This window comes from Micromys minutus (assembly GCF_963924665.1).
Source record: "Micromys minutus genome assembly, chromosome: 29".
In the NCBI taxonomy this organism is placed as follows: domain Eukaryota; kingdom Metazoa; phylum Chordata; class Mammalia; order Rodentia; family Muridae; genus Micromys; species Micromys minutus.
In genome coordinates, this window is record NC_137964.1 from 25,081,358 (window position 1) to 25,099,988 (window position 18,631).

Consider the following 18,631-nt stretch of genomic DNA (forward strand, 5'->3'; position numbering starts at 1 on the left):
CAGAACAGAAGGTTGCAAACCATCATGTCAGTGTTAGGACATGAACCCAGGCCCTTTGGCAGAGGAGCCAGTGCTCTTAATCACTGAGCTATCTCTCCAGCTCCACTTCCTTTTTTAAAGTATATACCTTATTATTGTATGCATATGAATGTTTTGCCTATATTTATGTCTTTATGCCATGTGTGTGAAAGTACATGAGGAGGACAAAAGAGGGCATCAGATCCCTGGAACTGCAGGCATGTATAATTGCAAGCTGTCATATGACAGTGCTGAGAGTCAAACCCAGGTCCTCTGGAAGCACAGCATAGTGAGTATGAGGCCAGCCAGATCTACAGAATGAATTCTAGGCTAGCCTGAGCTACATGTTGAGACCCTGTCTAACAACAACAACAGCAACAGCAACAGCAACAGCCATGGAGGAAGTGGTGGCAGCAGCCGCAACAACAGAAAAGTCCAGCATCAGGCATGTAGCTCATGTCTACAACTCTAGTATTTAGGAAGTTAAGGCAAGAGGAATATAGTAAATTCAAGTCAGTCTGGGTCACACGGTGAAACACTGTTTCAGAGACGGGGAAAAGAGAGAAATAGAAATATGCTATAAATAAATAAACACCAAAAAATAGTATATTGAGCTGAAGAGATGGCTTAGCAGCTAAAAACACTAGAAGCAATTTCCAGAAGACCCAGGTTCAATTCCCAGTACATGAGTATGAGACCCACTACTTTAATAACCCCTGGCAACTTCTCTAGGAAGCTGCCCCACACACCCTAAGAACCAAGGTCTAGAACATACACCAGCTACACAGGGGACTGTTAGTCTTAGCTGCTCAGCCATCATCTAGAAAGCCAGTTCTTTCCCTCCCTCCCATCATCCTACCCTTCCCGTCTAGTTCATTAGCAACTCCAAAACTATCTTGAATCCATCTAATTCTCATTATCCCAGTGTGGACATATTGGTCTGAGAAAAAAGTTCAACAACTTTCAAGAGAAATGCTCAGGCTAGAGAGATGGCTACGCGGTTAAGATGGCTGCTCTTCCAGAGGTCCTGAGTTCAATTCCCAGCAACCACACGGTGGCTCACAACCATCTGTAATGAGATCTGGTGTCCTTTTCTGGTGTGTCTAAAGACAGCTAAAGTGTACTCATATAAATGAATTTTTTTTAAAAAAGGGGGCTAGAGAGATGGCTTGGTAGTTAAGAGCACTGGCTGCTCTTCCAGAGGTCCTGAGTTCAATTCCCAGCAACCACATGGTGGCTCACAGCCATCTGTAATGGGATCTGATGCCCTCTTCTGGTGTGTCTGAAGACACTACAATGTATTCATATGAATAAAATAAATAAATTAAAAAAAAAAAAAAAAAAAAAAGAGGAATGCTTACTCACCAGTCCTGATGGCACATGCCTTTAATCTCAAGACTTAGAAGGGAGGCAGTCAGATCTCTGAGAGTTCAAGGCCAGCCTGGTCTATATAATGAGTCCCCAGAACAACCAAGGCTATGAATAAAGACTCTGCCTCCCCCCCCCAAAAAAAAAAAAAGGAAAAAAGGATGTTCACTTTAACTCAGACCAGTTTCCTTTTTCCTTAGAGTAATTCCCAGTAGGCTAGCCATAACAAGCTGCCTATGGAGATAAATCAGTATTCCTAATTCAGTGAGAATAATATCCTCACTCGAACTATGAGTCGCAAGTCCTTTTGCTTCTTCAAGGTCATCTTTTCCACAGTCTCTGGTCAGCATCTAGTCCTGCCATGCTCACTCCACCCTGGGCCTCTTCTACTGTCCCTGCCTGGCTTCTACTTCCCACTCAGGTTTCAGGTCAACTTGGAATGTCACCTCCTCAGAGCACTTCTCTGAACAACTTAGAGTGTCTGCTCACCTTTCCAACCCCTTTGACCATCCCTTGTTTTGTTTTATGTCCTCCATGGCACTAAAATACAAAATCCAATTTGCTTACTGACTCCTGCCAAAAAGGAAATTTCATGATGGAGACAGATAACTAATTCATCTACTGTATGTCCAAAGCAGACACACCTCGTGAATACATGTTGGGAAATGAAGACTTGATCTAGCAGCAGACAAGCCAAGATTACAGATAGACTCCAGCTCTGTGGCTGGAGAGGTTCTGCTCAGTGGGGGGGGGGGGGGGGGGGGGAGCCACACAGCCTTTCCCTTGCCTCCTCAAACATCTAGTTTGGAGACTATAGGGTTCATTTAATAAGTAAAGAGCACTCATGGTGGCAGGAAGCTCAGCAAGATCTGCATAGGGACATTGGCTGAGCAAACTCAAGGATACAGAAACTCCTGTAGCAGAGAACAAGAGAGAAGGAAGACAGAGGGGTGAGACTGTAAAGGAAAGCCACTTCTCAAGACAACAGTAAAGAAGGTTCTCTCTCCTGCTGAGAATGAGGGCCACCTGGCTCTAGCTCCAGACTCCATAGCCCTCTGATAGCCCAGGAGGTACTGGAATTGGTGTGGAATAACCAGCACCCTTCCTCAAGCCGGCATTGGAGAGCGCTTAAAGCTTGTGACCCAAACAGCTTGGCCTGAAACACAAGCCTTTGTGGCCTTGGAATTCTAACCACACAAAGGAGTTTCAACAGAAGACACAAGATCGCCACTGGTTGCCTGAACTGTACATTTTATACCCACTATGTAACTGGGTTCTGGAAAAAAAAAAATTGAATCTTTCATGGGTCAAAACAAGTTGAATCCATTGGGTGTGGTGGTTCATGCTAGTAATCCCAGTACTTGGGACATAAAAACAGGATATTAGGATTCAAAGTCGGTCAGGGATAGTGGTCAATGCCTTTAAGTCCCAGCAATCAGGAGGCTGGAACAGGTGGATCTGTGAGTTTATGGCCAGCTTGGTCTACATAGTAAGTTCCTGAACATCAAGAGCTACATAGTAAGACCCTGTCTCAAAAAACAAACAAACAAACAAACAATAAAAAAGAGGTCAAAGTCAGAGGGCTGGTGAGATCCTCTTTGCTTAAGAGTATTTCTTCCAATGAATCAAGGTTCCATTCCCAGCACCTACATGGCAACTCATAACTATTCATGACTACAGTTTCCAGGGGTCCACACACTCCTTACAGACATACATGTACATACAAAAAAAAAGAAGAAAAATTTAAAGATATAATTTTTTTTTAAAGTTCAAGGTCAGGCTGGGGATGCTTCAGTGGGTGAGGTGCTTGCATTGCAAGTGAGAATCCCCATATAGCTGGACACAATTGCCAGCATCCATGGTCTCAGCACTGCTACAGCAAGGTAACAGGCAGTGATAGAGAAGCCCTAGCAGCTTGAGAAGCAGGCAGCCTAGCATGTGCAGTGGCAGGCAAGAGACCCTGTCCCAAACACAGTGGAAGACAAGAACCAACACCCAGGAAGGTTACTCTTTGCCCTCCACATGGCTTAAGGGTACACACTCGAGTGTGACATGCACACGCACACACACATGCACGAATTCTTCCTCTCTCTCTCTCTCTCTCTCTCTCTCTCTCTCTCTCTCTCTGTGTGTGTGTGTGTGTGTGTGTGTGTGTGTGTGTGTGTGTGTGCGTCACTCTCTCAGAATGTTTTCAACCTCTAAAACTTACTGCTGAATAAACTCACCCTTTCTAGTTCTTTCTGAGCTCTGACTGGCTGATCCAACACAACTATTCTGGCTCAAACTCCTCTTCAAGCTGACTAATTCAATCGGGATTCTCTCTTGGCCTCTGATTTTCTGCTTTGCTTGGCCTCTAACTCTGCCAGTATGTTCTATCTTCTGGCTCCTTCTCATTCTCTGGCTCATTCTGACTTCACCTGTGTCCAGCTTGTTCTCTCTGCAACCTCTCTCTATAGCTGTCTTGATAACACTGCCTCCTCTCTGCACACTCTCATAAGTAGCTTCCCTTTCCTCTCTCTTCTTGTCAGAGTTGGGCAGATCCTATTCTTTCTTTCTTTCTTTCTTTCTCTGATTCATTTCTTTGCCACTCAAATTAGATATCACTTTTAAACATGGTGCTTCCTTCTACAAACAAACCTTATCTTTACTGTTTGGAATTAAAGGTATGTACTAAGAGCTGAGTCACACCACAATTAAAAACAGGGTCTTTCAGTAAATAACACAATGTCAGGGTTCACAGTGTTTCTCCAACATTCAAAGTCATCCTCAAAGGCTAACTTGGATTACATGAGACCCTGTCTCAAAATCATAACAAAACAAAAATGTACACTGAAGCTAGGCACGGTGGCTTGCTCTTCTAATCCTAGTTACCTGGCAAGCTGAAACAGGAGAATCACAAGTTCAGGTCAGCTCCGCAACTTAGTGAGGCTCTGTCTCAAAATAAAAGGTAAAAAAGTTGGAAATGTGGCTCAGGGGTACAGTACTTGCCCAGAGTGCATGAAGTCCTAGGTTCAGTGCCCAGTACCAAAATAAAAACATCAAACTGACTTTGTACAATATCCTATTACAGAAGTTATATCACACAGAGAACAAACACAATACACTTTACACACATTCCCTTTGACAAGGGCTCTCCTGTCACTAGAGCCCCCCCCCCAAGACCAGCACCCAATATATTCAGCATAACTCAGTACCATTCTACAGTGGGCTGCACGCTCTTCTGTGGAGGAAGAAGGCTTAAAGACATTCCCACCAAGCTCAGTGAGTCAGAAAAAGAAAGGTTAAGTACTTAGAAACATTTTCTCAAGAAACTTAGGCCATGCTCAGTGCTGCACAACTGCAGTGTCTACCCTTGAGAGACTAAGACAAGAGGATTTAGAGTTCCGTGAACAGCTGTTCAGGAAAATAAGGGGGGAAAGGTGTTAAAAGGGTGGGGTAGTGGGTAAGAGCATAAGAGCTCTTGCACAGCAGCATAAGGACCTGAGTGTTCAGATCCCAGCATCCACATCAAAAGCTGGGTGTAGCTGAGCACACAGCCAGTGAATCAAAGAGACAGGTGTATCATTAGGGTTTTCTGACCTGCAGCTTAGCTCCGCGTTCAGTGACGAACTTTGTCTCAAGGGAGCAAGAGTGATGATGGAGCAGGACACCTGACATCCTGCCCTGGCCTCCTCACACCCACACATGCACATATGCACATACTTACACACTTTAAAAAAGAAAAAAATGCTAAGTGCTAAGCATGGTGGTGCACACCTCTGATCCCAGCACTACGGGACAGAGGCAGAACTTTTGAAACCAATCTGTATTATTTTCCTAATTTAGTGACATAGAAAGAAATTTATTAGTTCATAATTTTCAAGGTCAGATATCAAATTTAGGTTTTCAGAACAAAAACCAAGATAGATTCATGGGCCAGCATTCCTTCTAGAATGTGAGGAAAGATGCTGCCTCCTTATCTCCTCTTAAAGCTATCCACATTCCTTAGCTCATGGTCTCTTTCCTACTCTTCAAAGTTAGCTGTATCAGGATTAGTCTTTTTCCTACCATGATGGCTTAGCTCTCTCATCTACTTGTTAAGGACCCCTGTAATTTCATTGGGCCCACTCAGATAATCCAGGATAATCTTAGCTGATCAGCAAACTTAATTCCATCTGCAGCCTTAAATCCACTTTGTTGTGTAACATATTCACAGGATCCAGGGAGTGAGATGTAACCATCTTTTTCTTGTTACATTTATACATTTGAGGGGGGAGGGTAGAGTTATGCTGTGGGAATATTTTGTTTGTTTGTTTTAATCCCAGGGCTTGGATAAGGGGCTGCTTCAGACTGTCCACAGAAGCTGTGATTTGTTTCGTACTCTGGCAGGAGCATGATTCTGCCTGCTGAAGATATTTTTCGTTCAGAATTCTGGGGACTCTGGAGAGGATATAAAACTGCTAGAGCCCTGAAAGGCTACAGTGGCTGCTGCTCCCCCTGCTGCTGCTGTTCACCAGATTGCTTATTTAATCGAATAGTCTGTCTTAGAGGCACTACAAGGCTCCACAGAAAAAGCAAAGGTGAAGACAGCAGATAAATGGTGACTGCGTAATTGCCATACACAAGGCTAAATCAAGTAAGTGTTGGCTTTCCAGAGGATGAGGCTCATTCACTGGGGGAGGCTCAGATTTTAGGAAGCACAGGATTTAGCCAGTGAGGATAAGCAGCCTAAGACATTCACCTTCCCATTTGGGTTGCCCTGTTGCCTTACAGCAGTAGAGGAACTGTCACCTTCATTTCCTCTATCAAGGAATTCTAGGCTTTTGTGAGCAAACGAGTGGAGGGATTTTTCAGCTCAAGAGACTTTTCCTGGAGTGAGGGTTTAGCTCAGCAGTAAAATGCATAAGACCCTGGGAATTAGGACTGGCAGGATGGTTCAATGGAAAAAGGTGCTTTCTGCCAAGCCTGAAGAGCTGAGTTCAGTTACCAGGATCCACATAGTGAAAGGACAAAACCTACTAACCTACTCCTACGAGCTGTCCTCTGACCTCTGTCACTATAGTACAAACAGAGCAGGAATAGGCACATCCCCAGAGCTCACTGGTCAGTCAGTCTAGCCAGTCAATGATCCCTGAGTTCAATAAGAAACTAACTCTCTCTAACACACTAACACTCACACTCACTGACCCTCCCTCCCTCTCTCTCTCTTTGAGAGATGGCTCAGTGGTTAAGAACACTGACTGCTTTTCCAGAGGTCCTAAGTTCAATTCCCAGCAACCACATGGTGTCTCACAACCATCTGTAATGAGATCTGATGCCCTCTTCTGATGTGTCTGAAGACAGCTACAGTGTATTCACATACATCAAATAAATAAATAAATCTTGAAAAATAAAAACTTTAAAAATACACTTTCTCTCAAAATAGGTGGGTATGGAGAGCAATTAAATAATGAGGTGGAGAGCAACAGAGGATGATAATGTTACTAACTAATCTGTGATAACATAATAATGTGCTATCTAACCTCTGCACGCACACGAACACAAATGCTATATATACATGTACACATCCACACAAATTCAATCCCTAACTTCTATGCTCAAATTTCATTTTTTTATTTGTTTTTTTTAGGCAAGATCTCATGGAGTCAATACATAGCTGTAGACACTTGAACTTCTGCTCCTCCCACCTACATTTCCCAAGAGTGCTGGGTCTACAGGTATCTGCTATCACACCTCATTTACGACAAATGAGTTACATCCTCACCTTTCTTTTCCAGCTCTATTAACACTTTCTTGCCCTTCTTATCTGGAAAGCAATTAACCAGTAGACCCTACTTAAAATGGAAATTTATCTTGGACTAGTAAAAAGCAAAAGATAAGAGGAACATAGGCTTCTCTTAAGGAAGAGAATTCATGATTTCTGATAAGGGAAGAAGAAAAAAATACTGACTCTGATGTCAGCAAAACATCCACACACATTGGTTATGGACAGACAGACACATGGAGATGGACAGACACACGCACACATACCTTTTGGCATGGACATGCCTCCCAATACTTACTACCCAATACTTTCAATCAGACTCAGGTTGTTATCACGGCTCTTACCATCTGTCCTGTAACTAACTGTGCCTGTTCCCTCATTCCCAGTTTCTGAATTACTTGAGATTACTGTCTCTATAGCCAATGCCAGCGCATGCTCTGTAATAATAGGCATAGTGTCTAATGATTAAAGACTAAGAGAAAGAAAATGGGGGAAAACAATTTATCAGTGCTGTGGAAGCAGAACTGTAAAACTAAGTCGTTTCCATAAATGATTACCATTACTATGCCTATCATAAGAAGATTCCTCTAGTGGGGCCTGCTGCTCAGTAGAGTACTTGCCTGCTAGTAATTACATCCCAGGCACAAAGCCCTGGGTTTGATCCCCAGAACCACATTTAAAAAAAAAAAAAAAAAAAGGTGGATATGGAGCACAAACCTGTAGTCTCGGCATTCAGAGGTGGAGGCAGAGGGATTAGAAGTTAAAGACTGGGTTGGAGAGATGGCTCGAAAGATAAAGTGCTTGGTGTGCAAGTGTCAGGACCTGAGTTTATTCCCAGGACCCATGTAAAACAAAGTATTCTGGAATAAAACCAGTATTCCTACAGTAGAGTCTAGAAACTCCCCAGGAGCTCAAAGGCCAGTTAGCCTGACGTACTCATTGGCAAACAAGAAGCCCTGTCCTGTAAGATAGAAGGTGAAGGAGAGATATCACAAGTTGTCCTCTGACTTCTACATACGCACCATGGCACAGTACACTGGCAGTCACACACATCAACATGTTACACACACACATACAGCATACATACATACATACATGAAAAATAAAAAAGAAATGATAATCCCCTTTCATCTTCAGCTACATGAATACAAGGCCAACCTGGTATACATGAGACCTTACCTCAAAGAGCAAAGAAAAGATTTCTCTACTGAACACTTAAAATTTGTAGGACACAGTGGGCTCAGTGTTTAGTCCTTGCTATTCCTTAAATGTGACATATCTTCCCACCCCGGGGCCACGAACAACAGTTACCACATAAGAGTAACATGTGGGATCTACAGATCGAAAACATACCCTAGGAAGTTCCTAGTTTAAACATCTCAAGGGCTGGCAAGATAGCTGAGGGTTAAAAATGGTACTTGCCATCAACCCTGACAATGTGATAGACACATTGTGAAATCACATCTCTTAAGAGGTTATCTATCTATATACACACACACACACACACACACACACACACACACACACAAAATAAATACATAAATGTTTAAAAGAAAAATGTTGGGCTGGAGAGATGGCTCAGCATTTAAGAGCACTGTCTGCTCTTCCAGAGGTCCTGAGTTCAATTCCCAGCAACCACATGGTGGCTCACAACCATCTGTGATGGGATCTGATGCCCTCTTCTGGTGTGTCTGAGGACAGCAACAGTGTGCTCACATACATAAAATAAATAAAAATCTTTAGAAAAAAAGAAAAATATTGGGGTTGGAGAGTTGGCTCAGTGGTTAAGAGCACTTGTTCTTGAGAAGTACTTGGGTTCAATTCCTAGCAGCCACATGGGAGCTTACCACTTCCTCAGGTACCAGGCATGCATGTGGTACAGACAAATATATGCAGGCACTCATATGACTAAAATACAATGTCTAAAAAAGAGAAATGTCTCTTCAAATACCTATGTAAAGGGCCACTTGCCAAAAAATTACTTCTCATATCTAAATACAAAAAAGATCATTTCTAGGTCTAGAAAAATGGCTTTGTAGATAAAAGGTTATTTGTTCCCAAGCCTAACAATTTGAATTTGGTGTCTGGGATCTAAAGGGTAAAATGAGAAAATTTACAGGTTGCTCTCAGATCTCAATGTACTTGCACACAAAATAAATATAATAATTTTTTTTCAAAAGACCACTTGCTATCCTCTAATACCAAAAGAAGTTAACAAAAGAAGTGAAACTAAAACCAACCACAAAAACTACAGACTAGATGAGTCCAGAATCTATATGGGGGGCGTACATGCATGACATTCCTTAAAATGTTAAAAGGGCAAGAACCATGAACTATGTTGTAAAGTGCACAGCTCCACTACAGAGGCCTTGAAAAGACCCAGCGAAATCAAGAATGTGTCTATGTAGTATTTGTCAGGCAGACATTTGAAAAGCATCACTGGAAGATTCCCATTAGACACACTGTTTGCTTCAATTTATAGATGAGAAACTACAGTCTTGATAGATGCTTGGGTGGTGGTGTTTGTTTGTTGATTTGTTTGTAGATAGTGTTAGCCTGGACAGCCCAGGCTAGCCTTGAACTCACAAAGTTCCTACCTTAGCCTTCCATGTGTTGTGACTGCAGGTATGCACCACCAGCCTAGCTTAACCATCAGTTGACTGGGGATAGAGTTAAATTTTGACCTTGTCCTCCCTTTACACTCATCTTTATAAACCTCCTTTTGCCTGTAATTTGCCAGGGCTAAGCCAGTCACAGTCATTATCACAGTTAGTCTGAGTTCCCACCCCCCTCCATTCTACAGTAGTGACAGGCTGCCCTCCCTGTCACCTGTCACACAAGTTTGCCCTGAAAAGAATTTCTTTTCCAGGGTGTCTCAGAATTTGAGCTCATGTTTTAAAGCCAAATCAAGATGCTTCCCCCAAGGTTTCTTAACAGAGTGGGAAGGACGTGGATTGTTTATTTTGGTTTTGTTGTTGTTGTTGTTGTTTTTAAAGCCAGCCATGGAGAAACTGGAATTCCAACAGACATATTCATAGTCTCCTGTGCCCCCAAAACCTACTACATTGCCAGAATATGATTTGATGATCCACCCACCTCTAAAATCTCAGTACTACAAAGGCTGAGGCAAGATTTTCAATGAGTTTCAGGCCAGCCTGACTTACAAAATCCATCTCCAAAAAGGAAAAAAAACAGTCTTTGCTTGGCATGTTCATGATTGCTAGGCTACCTCTCAAGATCAGGTGATAAATAACCACAACTTCCCCTGTACTTGGTTCCTTCCCCCAAAAGCTCTTGAGCCTCATCTGGAAACAGCTGGGAAGCAGCAGTTAACAGGAAACCAAAACAAAACAAAACGAAAAGCACAGAGTGTACCAGGGAGTCAGGCAGTAGAACCAAGAGCCCATGCAACACACTAGAAGCTGGAGTTAGAAAGAACCTAGGCCAAAACCAGTCATACAGAAGACGCTGCTGGCCTTCCTCCCAGCCCAAGCAGGAGAAACCTGAAAAAGTGAAGGTTCTGACCCCATTCAAGGGAAAAGCTAAAGAAGCTCTGAATGGGGTCTGCTTTCCTCCCCCACTTGGAGTTTACTTCTCTGAAATCAGCTTATGGCCATGACAGGTAAGCAAGATTCAGAAACCCATCTTTCTATAGCTTCTCAGTTAATCTGTACCAAATGTCCACTCTGCCAAGTCAACTCAGTGAAGGCAGCAAAGACCATCTCCATTGGAAGTTAATTCCAGCTGTTCATTCAGGAACCTTTGGTGGCAAAACTAGGACAGTACTAGGCTAGACACAAGGAAGGAAAATAAAAGCAAGTGACCCGTGGAGCTAGAGATACCAAAGAGCAAGTAAGCTTCTTGTACCAAACTAGTGATAAATTTTGCAACCAAGAAAATTAACTCAGAAAATGTCAGGTGCCAAAATGATGGGATTATTCATTTGGTGTTATTTAATGATCCTTTAGGTTATCCACATAGATCACAAAGGGGGACTGGCTTATTTTTCCTTTAGCAGAGCTTCCTAAGTGAGACCTTTCTAGCCCAAACCTCCAATGGATCAAGCAGCTTTCTCTCCCTATACATGCAGAAATTTATATTAAATTAAAATTTAAAAAAAGAGGATTAAGTTCTTAATAAGAACACATTCCTGTCTTTTGGCTCTGATTTTGTTTGAAACGCACTTCTCAGAGAATAGTTTGTTCTGTAATCTAGATGAGTCTGATTCCAACATCAGTGCTCCAAGTGAGAGACTGATAAGGTGCCCACCCCAGCTTCACTGCCACCTGTTTATTTAACAGAGTATCTTCTCAGGCTCAGGGCCAACTCAACTGGCAAGATCTAAGAATCAGAGCAGAGACTGACCAAAATGCCATGTAAAGGTGACAGAAGGAATAAGTAAACTACAGGACTACGCCATCAGGGAAACCTCATCAAGAAGAAATGGGAGTGAGGGTGCATTTCAGAAACATAACAAAGGAACAAGTTGACTAATCACTTATTCCAGAGAGGAAAAATGCCAACCAGAGCCAACTACCTAGTATTTTAACTTCAGGCAATTGAGTAATGCTTTTAATTTGGATTATCGGGGCTTATTATCCACCTCCCTGAGAGAGGCGGGAGTGAGGGAGGACAGAAGGGTTGCTTGAAACCATGAATTTATGAACAGCCTCCTGGACAACAGCATGACCAGTCTCAGAGAAAGAACAGCAATAATAAAAACCACAAAGTATGATAGTTGTGAATGAAAATAGCACACTAAAACCTATTCTGCAGGCTAACTTTAAAAATTAATTAAAAGCAAAACCAAATCAGGGCTGGCCATGGCATGGCAGCCCCTGTAATCCCAACCCTTGAGAGGCTAAGGCAGGAGGATTACAGCAAGGTTGAGGCCATTCTAGGTTATACAATGAGTTCCTGGATACATAGGTGTCAAGGTAACACAAAAAGAACTAGGAATACACCTACTCTTCTTTCCATGGTCTCTGGGAAACTTTTTCTTTGCTACCAGCTGTACAGGATTCACAAAGCCAAAGCCAACAGTTACTCAAGCAAGGAGCCCAATCAGCAAAGATTCTACTGCAAGCTACTCTCCAGCTGGTCTGTTCTAACCACTAGCAGTTCAGAGGGTCTGTGTCTGAGGCAGAAAAACTGCCTAAAATGCATGCCTAGCAGACACACTGGGGGAGAGTGAGGGAGGTAGGAAGAAAGGTTAACCCTCCGGGGGAAGGCATTCCTGTGACTTTGTAAAACAAATCTCTGTCCAAAGCTGAATCCCTGTTTCAGGACAGTGTCTGGGATGTCAGCCCTAGAAAGTGACATCTCACACTTACGTTTTAGGGCCAATCAGAAAAACCTCTAGTCAGACTTGGGTAAGAGAGGCATATGTTTGTGACCACAGAATTTGGGAGGCGGAAGTAGGACAGTCAGGAGGAGTTCAAGGCCAGCCAGCATCTGCTACAAAAGCAAGTTTGAGAAGAGCCTGAGCTACCTAAGACCCTGGCTGAAAAAGAAAAAATAAATAAATAAATAAACAAACGAAACAAAACAAATTACAATTTCCCAGGAAATAGACTCCACAAGTCGTCCTATGTGCATCAAGGGTCCTGCCTCAGAAGTTCCCTGCAAATGAGATGTAGGAGCGCCTAATAAAACGCTCCTATCTCAAATCCTTCCCTGGAGCAGCCCCCTGGAGGTCAACACTACTGTCACACCCCCCCCCACCCCTTTATAGACAAGGAAATAGGCTCCAAGGCGTTACACAATCGTTAAGATAGTGCAGCCAGCGCCCTAGCCACCCTGGACAGGTGATCTTAACCGTTGGGTGTTGCTGGAAACACACAAAGCAGTAAGAAGAGGTCCACAGAGCCAAAAGAAAAGAAGAAAACCAACAACAACACACAGCCTAACTCTTGTCCAAAACTGGTGACCACGGGCACTGGAGAAGGGGAGGGCCTGGATGGGGAACACGAAGCCGGAAGAACCCAGGATCGGCTGACACGGCTACAGGCCGGAACCCTGACGCCTCTCTCAACGGTGGAGACCCCAGACTCACAAGTCCTCCTAGAAGCAGCCCCCCAAAGAAACAGCGTGCAGCCAAAGGGACAAGCTGGGGGTTTTTTTTGTTGTTGTTGTTGTTGTTTGTTTGTTAAGGAGAGAGTGGAGTGAAGATGGGGCTCGGCCAGGTCTGGGAATGGGGTGGGGGCGTCACCGCGTCCCTACCTGTAGGCCAGGGTCATGCACTCAAAGAGCTTGGTGAGAGAAGCATCGATGGACAAGTGGCAGGAGCTGGTCTTGCCGAAGCTATAGGTCTGGCACGTCTGCTTGTTGACCGTGTCGAAATCATAGCCCTTCTTGGGCGGGTGCTCGCGGTGCGGAGAGGACACCATGAAGTGGCCGCTGTGGATGATCTGCTGTCGGCGCGGAGGCTCCTCGCGGCCCGGCCCGGCCCGAGGAGGCAGCGGCGCAGCGCTCGCGTGGGCCCGGGCTGAAGGGGCCATGCCGGAGGGGGGCGGCGGAGACGGCTCGTCTGTGTCCGAGTCGTCGTCGTCTTCGGGCACCTGAGGCTTGAGCAGCACCGAGCGACCCCGACTGCGGGGTCGACGCGGCGAACACATGAAAACGTCGGCAGCCATGAGGAGAACCTGGTCCGGGGCATCCCCCGGGAGCCGGGACGACGCAGAGCCAAGAAGCACCGAGGACTGAGGGGCCGCCGGCCTGGCCCGGCCCTCGCGCAGACTGCCCGGGAACGCGCGTCCTGGGGGGGAGGGCTCTTCGTGATGTCACAGCTTGTCTTAGCCAATCGGATGCCCGCCTCTACCTCTTAAAGGCGCAGGGGAACCTTTTCTTCTCTAGGCGGACAAAAAAAAAAAAAAAAGCCGGAGGCCACGCCTCCATGCCGGGTCCCTGGCTGTCCTCTTTCCCCTCCGGCTAGCCGGGGAGTTGAGGGACAAGAAAGCCAGGCCGCGCCTCTCAGGGAGCCAGGGCTCAGGGCGGCATTGGCTGTCCGTTCAACTAGTCTGGCCCCAGCCCCTGCCCCGCCTCCGCCACGCCTGGAGCTTGGGAATAGCCCTGCAGCCTCACTTTGGGCTAGGAGGCACTCCACGTGGTGGATAGGGGTGGGGCTCCTTCCCCCCTCAGGCCAGCTTTCTCCCTCCATACCCGGAACTGAGTCCTCAAAAGCCTTCCTGATTTTGTAAGGCGTTAAGACTGGGGTCCCCATCTTGTTGATGCGAAGATTGAGTTACCTAAACTCTAAGGGATGTTCCAACAAGACCCAAGAGCACGGCTCGTGGAGTCCTCACATCCTTAAGGGCAGAAACTGGCTCTCCCGGGTTAAAGATGTCCCCTGGGCATCACCGCTCTTAAAGGGTAGTAGAGTTCTGCAGGAGCCTAGCTGTCTGCCCCAGACCCAGCGACTTCAGCTACAAATCAAAATACTGTCGCTATTGTTTTGAAGTTTGGCCCAGAAGCCAAATTCCAAAAGGGGAAGTCCTGAGCTTAGTTTTCTTCGCTGCAATTCCTATGCCTCAGAAAGTTTTATCAACCTAAAAATAGCAATGAGCCAGTCATGGTAACGCATGCGCATGCCTGCAATCCAACTGGAGGGAAGCAGAGACAGGACCAGAAGTTCCCCCAAAATCTAGGTTAGCTTGGACTGCATGAGACCCTGTCTCAAAATTTTATTTATTTATTTTATTTTTAAGAAATCTAGTGAGATGGTTCAGCAGGTAAATAAAAGCACTTGCTGCCAAGCCTGACTACGTTTCAACCCCGGGGACCCACATAATAGGAGAGGACTCCCAACAAGTTGTCTTCTGACTCCCTCCTACTGTGGCACCTGTGCTTCCCACAATAAATAAATGTAAAAAATAAAATAAAATAAAAGATTTTGTTTGAAGACAGAATCTCCATATGCAGTCCTTACATAGATCAGGCTAGCCTTGAACTGACAGAGAGATTATAAAAAGGGAAAAAACGGTGATGTTTTCTATGTATGACAGAGAAGCTACCCCCATGAAACCTCCACGGCCTAAACAAGAACTACAAATTTGCAGCAGCAGTTGACATCCCAAGATGGAGGGGAGAAATCTCACAAAGTTTCCTCCTAAATAAAGAGTTCAGGTAACTAATGATGCTTAGAGAGGGAGAATCATTCTCCAGGGAGAAGATAGGTTTTCCAACCCCAAACAGTCACCCCTAAACACATACAATCAACGTTAAATGGACTCAGCAGGCTACATTTACATATGCATGTGTGTGTGCATGCATGTTTAAAAATAATCATTAAAGAAGAAGTCACATTCCAAAAGGAGAGTGAAGACCTGGGAGGAGATGGGAGGGTGGAGTGGGGTGGAAATTACTCACATATGTAATTATATTTAAAAGTGAAAAGAATAAAACCATGTGAAAAGATAATGGAGATTAGGACTGGCCTAGGCAGTTCCCCAAGTACAGGGACACTCAGAATACAAGACAAGCCTAGGTGCCAGGTATACATGCCTTTAATTACAGCACTTGGGAGGCAGAGGCTGGAGGATTTCTATGAATTCAAGGCCACCCTGGTGTACAGGGTGAGTTCTAAGACAGCCAGAGCTAAGTAATGTGACCATGTCTCAAAAGATAAATACATAAATGATTGGTGTTTCCTGTTGTTCCCCGGGTCTCTCGGGCTTTCTCAGGCTGTGATGTCTAAAGCAACTTGGGGAGGAAAGGGTTTATTTCAACTTACAGTTCCACAGTTCCTCAGTTCATCACTGAGAAGAGTCAGGGTAGGAACTTAAACAGAGTAGGAACCCAGATGCAGAAGCTGATGCCGAGGCCATGGAGGAGTTCTGATTATTGGGTTGCTCTCTCATGGCTTGCTCAGTCTGCTTTCTTGTAGCACCCAGGACCACCAGCCGAGAGGTAACACTGCCCACAGTGAGCTGGACCATCTAACATCGATTATCAACCAAGAAAATGCACCATAGACCAATCTAGAGGGAGTATTTTACAGATGAGGTCCCTGCCCCCAAAATGACTCTAGCTTGTGTCAAGTTGACATAGGACTAGCCTGTATAACCACAGGTGACCCCTCTGCCTCTCTCTACCTTCTTAGCAGGTAGGGGGCTACCTATGTTGGCCATGTTTGTTGACTTGCTTGTTTTACATTTCTAAAAATAATTTTATATATAAATCCATACGCACCTGTCCTCACTCACATGAAGACATACACATAGGAAAGAAATTATGATAAGGCTTTAAAGAAAAGGTTATCCTACGGATTGTGTGTGCAACTGATGTCACATCATTATGGGACATTTATAAACTGCTTTTGCAAAAAAAAAAAAAAAAAAAGATAGTATTTGTAGAGGGTGGTTCTGATGCTGTCAGGAATCCGTGTTTACTGACGCTGAAGGTCCTTGCCCTCATTGGTTTTTGATCTGTCAACAAAGTTGCCAGTAGCCAATGGCTGAGCATGGGGCCGGACACTGAGTGTTGGGCTGCACACAGACTTGAGCAGGTAGGTTGAAAAGAGAATTGAGAGGACTGAGAAGGAAGGGGTCACAGTAACGGAAGAGATAAAGCCAGCCAGCCATGTGAGATTTCTGGTAAGTGACCTTTGGCCACTTCCCTAGCTGGGCCTGGGGAAGTTTTAGGAGTGCCCAGTCACAGAGTGGGCGCGCACGTGCAACTGGCCAAGAACACAAAACTATCTGCTACAAGTATTGGCTTCTCACTTGGGCCCACGAGAGAACGAAAAACAAAGCAAATGCCTAGCATATCTGCCTCCAGTCTATGTCTGCTTGACTCTGCAGAGGCATGTCAATCACGGCAGGAGTGTCTGTCTGTCTACCTACCTGAACCCATCTCACCGCTCTTCAAAGCTGCAGAAACCAAAAGAAGTCATTTTCCCAAATGCTTTCGATCCAGTCACCTTGGGTTCTATGGCAAAGCTTCTAATGACAGTAGCTTTCCCTGTGCCCACCCAGCCCACTCTGAGAGAACGCAGTAGTCTATGATAGTAAGGTTACACCGTGATCAGGTCTTCAAATTGGTCCCCACTAGTGTTAGCAGCTATAACATCCTTTTCATATTCTCCACATCCATGTAGGAAAGACATTTATACACGCAAAAATAAATAATAAATCCAAAAGAAAAATTAAAGTCCACATTAAGGATCATGAAGACAGACAGACGTAAGGCCACTGAAGTTCTTTACAATGTGGTCACATGGATTTAATCTGTCTTACGTCATTCTTCTTGTTAATTAGCACATTGGGACAGGAGGCAGAGCATACTCTTAGGACCATCAGAGCCCTGCTTTTATGTTAAAGTTTCAGTGGTAGCATCCTTTATACCTCGGAGCCCTGGAAACAACCCAATGTCTAGCTGGAGGGAACTCTTGGAACATTCTACTTATGGGTAAGGAATGGTTGTCTTAGCTCAGCACTCCGGAAGTGGAGCTGAGATGATCAGGCATTCATGGGCTACACATCGAGTTCTAAACCTGCCTGGGTTACACGAGACCCTGTCAAAAGGATGAAGAGTGGGGGAGGGGGTGGGGGACAAGGGAAGAAAGAAAGAGAGAAAGAAATTAAAGCAAAAGGTAAAGGCACTTGTCTAGTAAGTCTGATGAACTGTTTGACCTCCAGAGCCCGCATAAAGGTGGAAAGAAAAAAAAGATTCCAGAGTTCTGCTTTGACTTCCGCATGCACACCATGGCATTGGGTGTGCACTTATATATACAGGCACTAACAATAAATAAAATAAAGTATGGTTTTTGTTTAGTTTGCTTGTTTGCAATAGGGTCTTATTATGTAGCCCTAACTGGCCTGGAATTCACTATGCAGGCCAGGTTAGCTTTTGACTCACAGAGATCCATCTGCTTCTGCCTCCCAAATGCTAGGATTATAACCAGCAAAATATAATATTCTATATGTATTATATAATATATATAATTTTTTTAAAAAAGAAAATGTCCTACAGACAATCTGAAAGAAGCACTTCTTCAGTTGAGTCTCCTTCTTCCTAGGTGACCACAAAGACCAGCAATCATAAATCCAGCACTTGTCAGTTTGATGCGTGGCATGTCATTTTAAGCCATAGCCTTCCTACTGGGCAGTAGTGACAGACACACGTGCCTTTAGTCCCAGCATTTGGGAGGCAGAAGCAAATGGATCTCTGAGTTGGAGGCCAGCCTGGTCTACAGAGCAAGTTCTAGGACAGCCAGGACTACATAGAGAAACCCTATCTCAAAAAAAAAAAAAAAAAAAAAAAAAAAAAAAAAAAAAAGTTAAATGTTTTCTTATTCCAAAAGGCACAAACAAGGGCAGTTACAATCAAACAAGGGCAGTTACAATCATATCAAAGCAAAACCTAAATAAAGTTCAACAGTGTAAAATGTTTCACTGCCTGACCATTGGGACTCATGATCTTCAAGGTTCCAGAAGGCTTCAGTGGTCCCATCTCTCCAGTTCTGCCTTTCTCAGCACCCACAGTTTGTCAGCTTGTCTCACT

The 18,631-nt window shown here is 44.4% G+C and overlaps 1 protein-coding gene across 1 annotated transcript in view; it reads right to left on the reverse strand.

The window, feature by feature from the left end:
- Positions 1-13,855, reverse strand: part of MLXIP (MLX interacting protein) — a 54,224-nt gene extending 40,369 nt beyond the window's left edge. The window contains exon 1 of the mRNA XM_080940943.1: positions 13,352-13,855. Within this exon, the coding sequence (XP_080797069.1) occupies positions 13,352-13,764 (413 nt within the window). The 5' untranslated portion in view covers positions 13,765-13,855. The remainder of the gene's footprint in view (positions 1-13,351) is intronic.
- Positions 13,856-18,631: the final 4,776 nt, after the last annotated feature.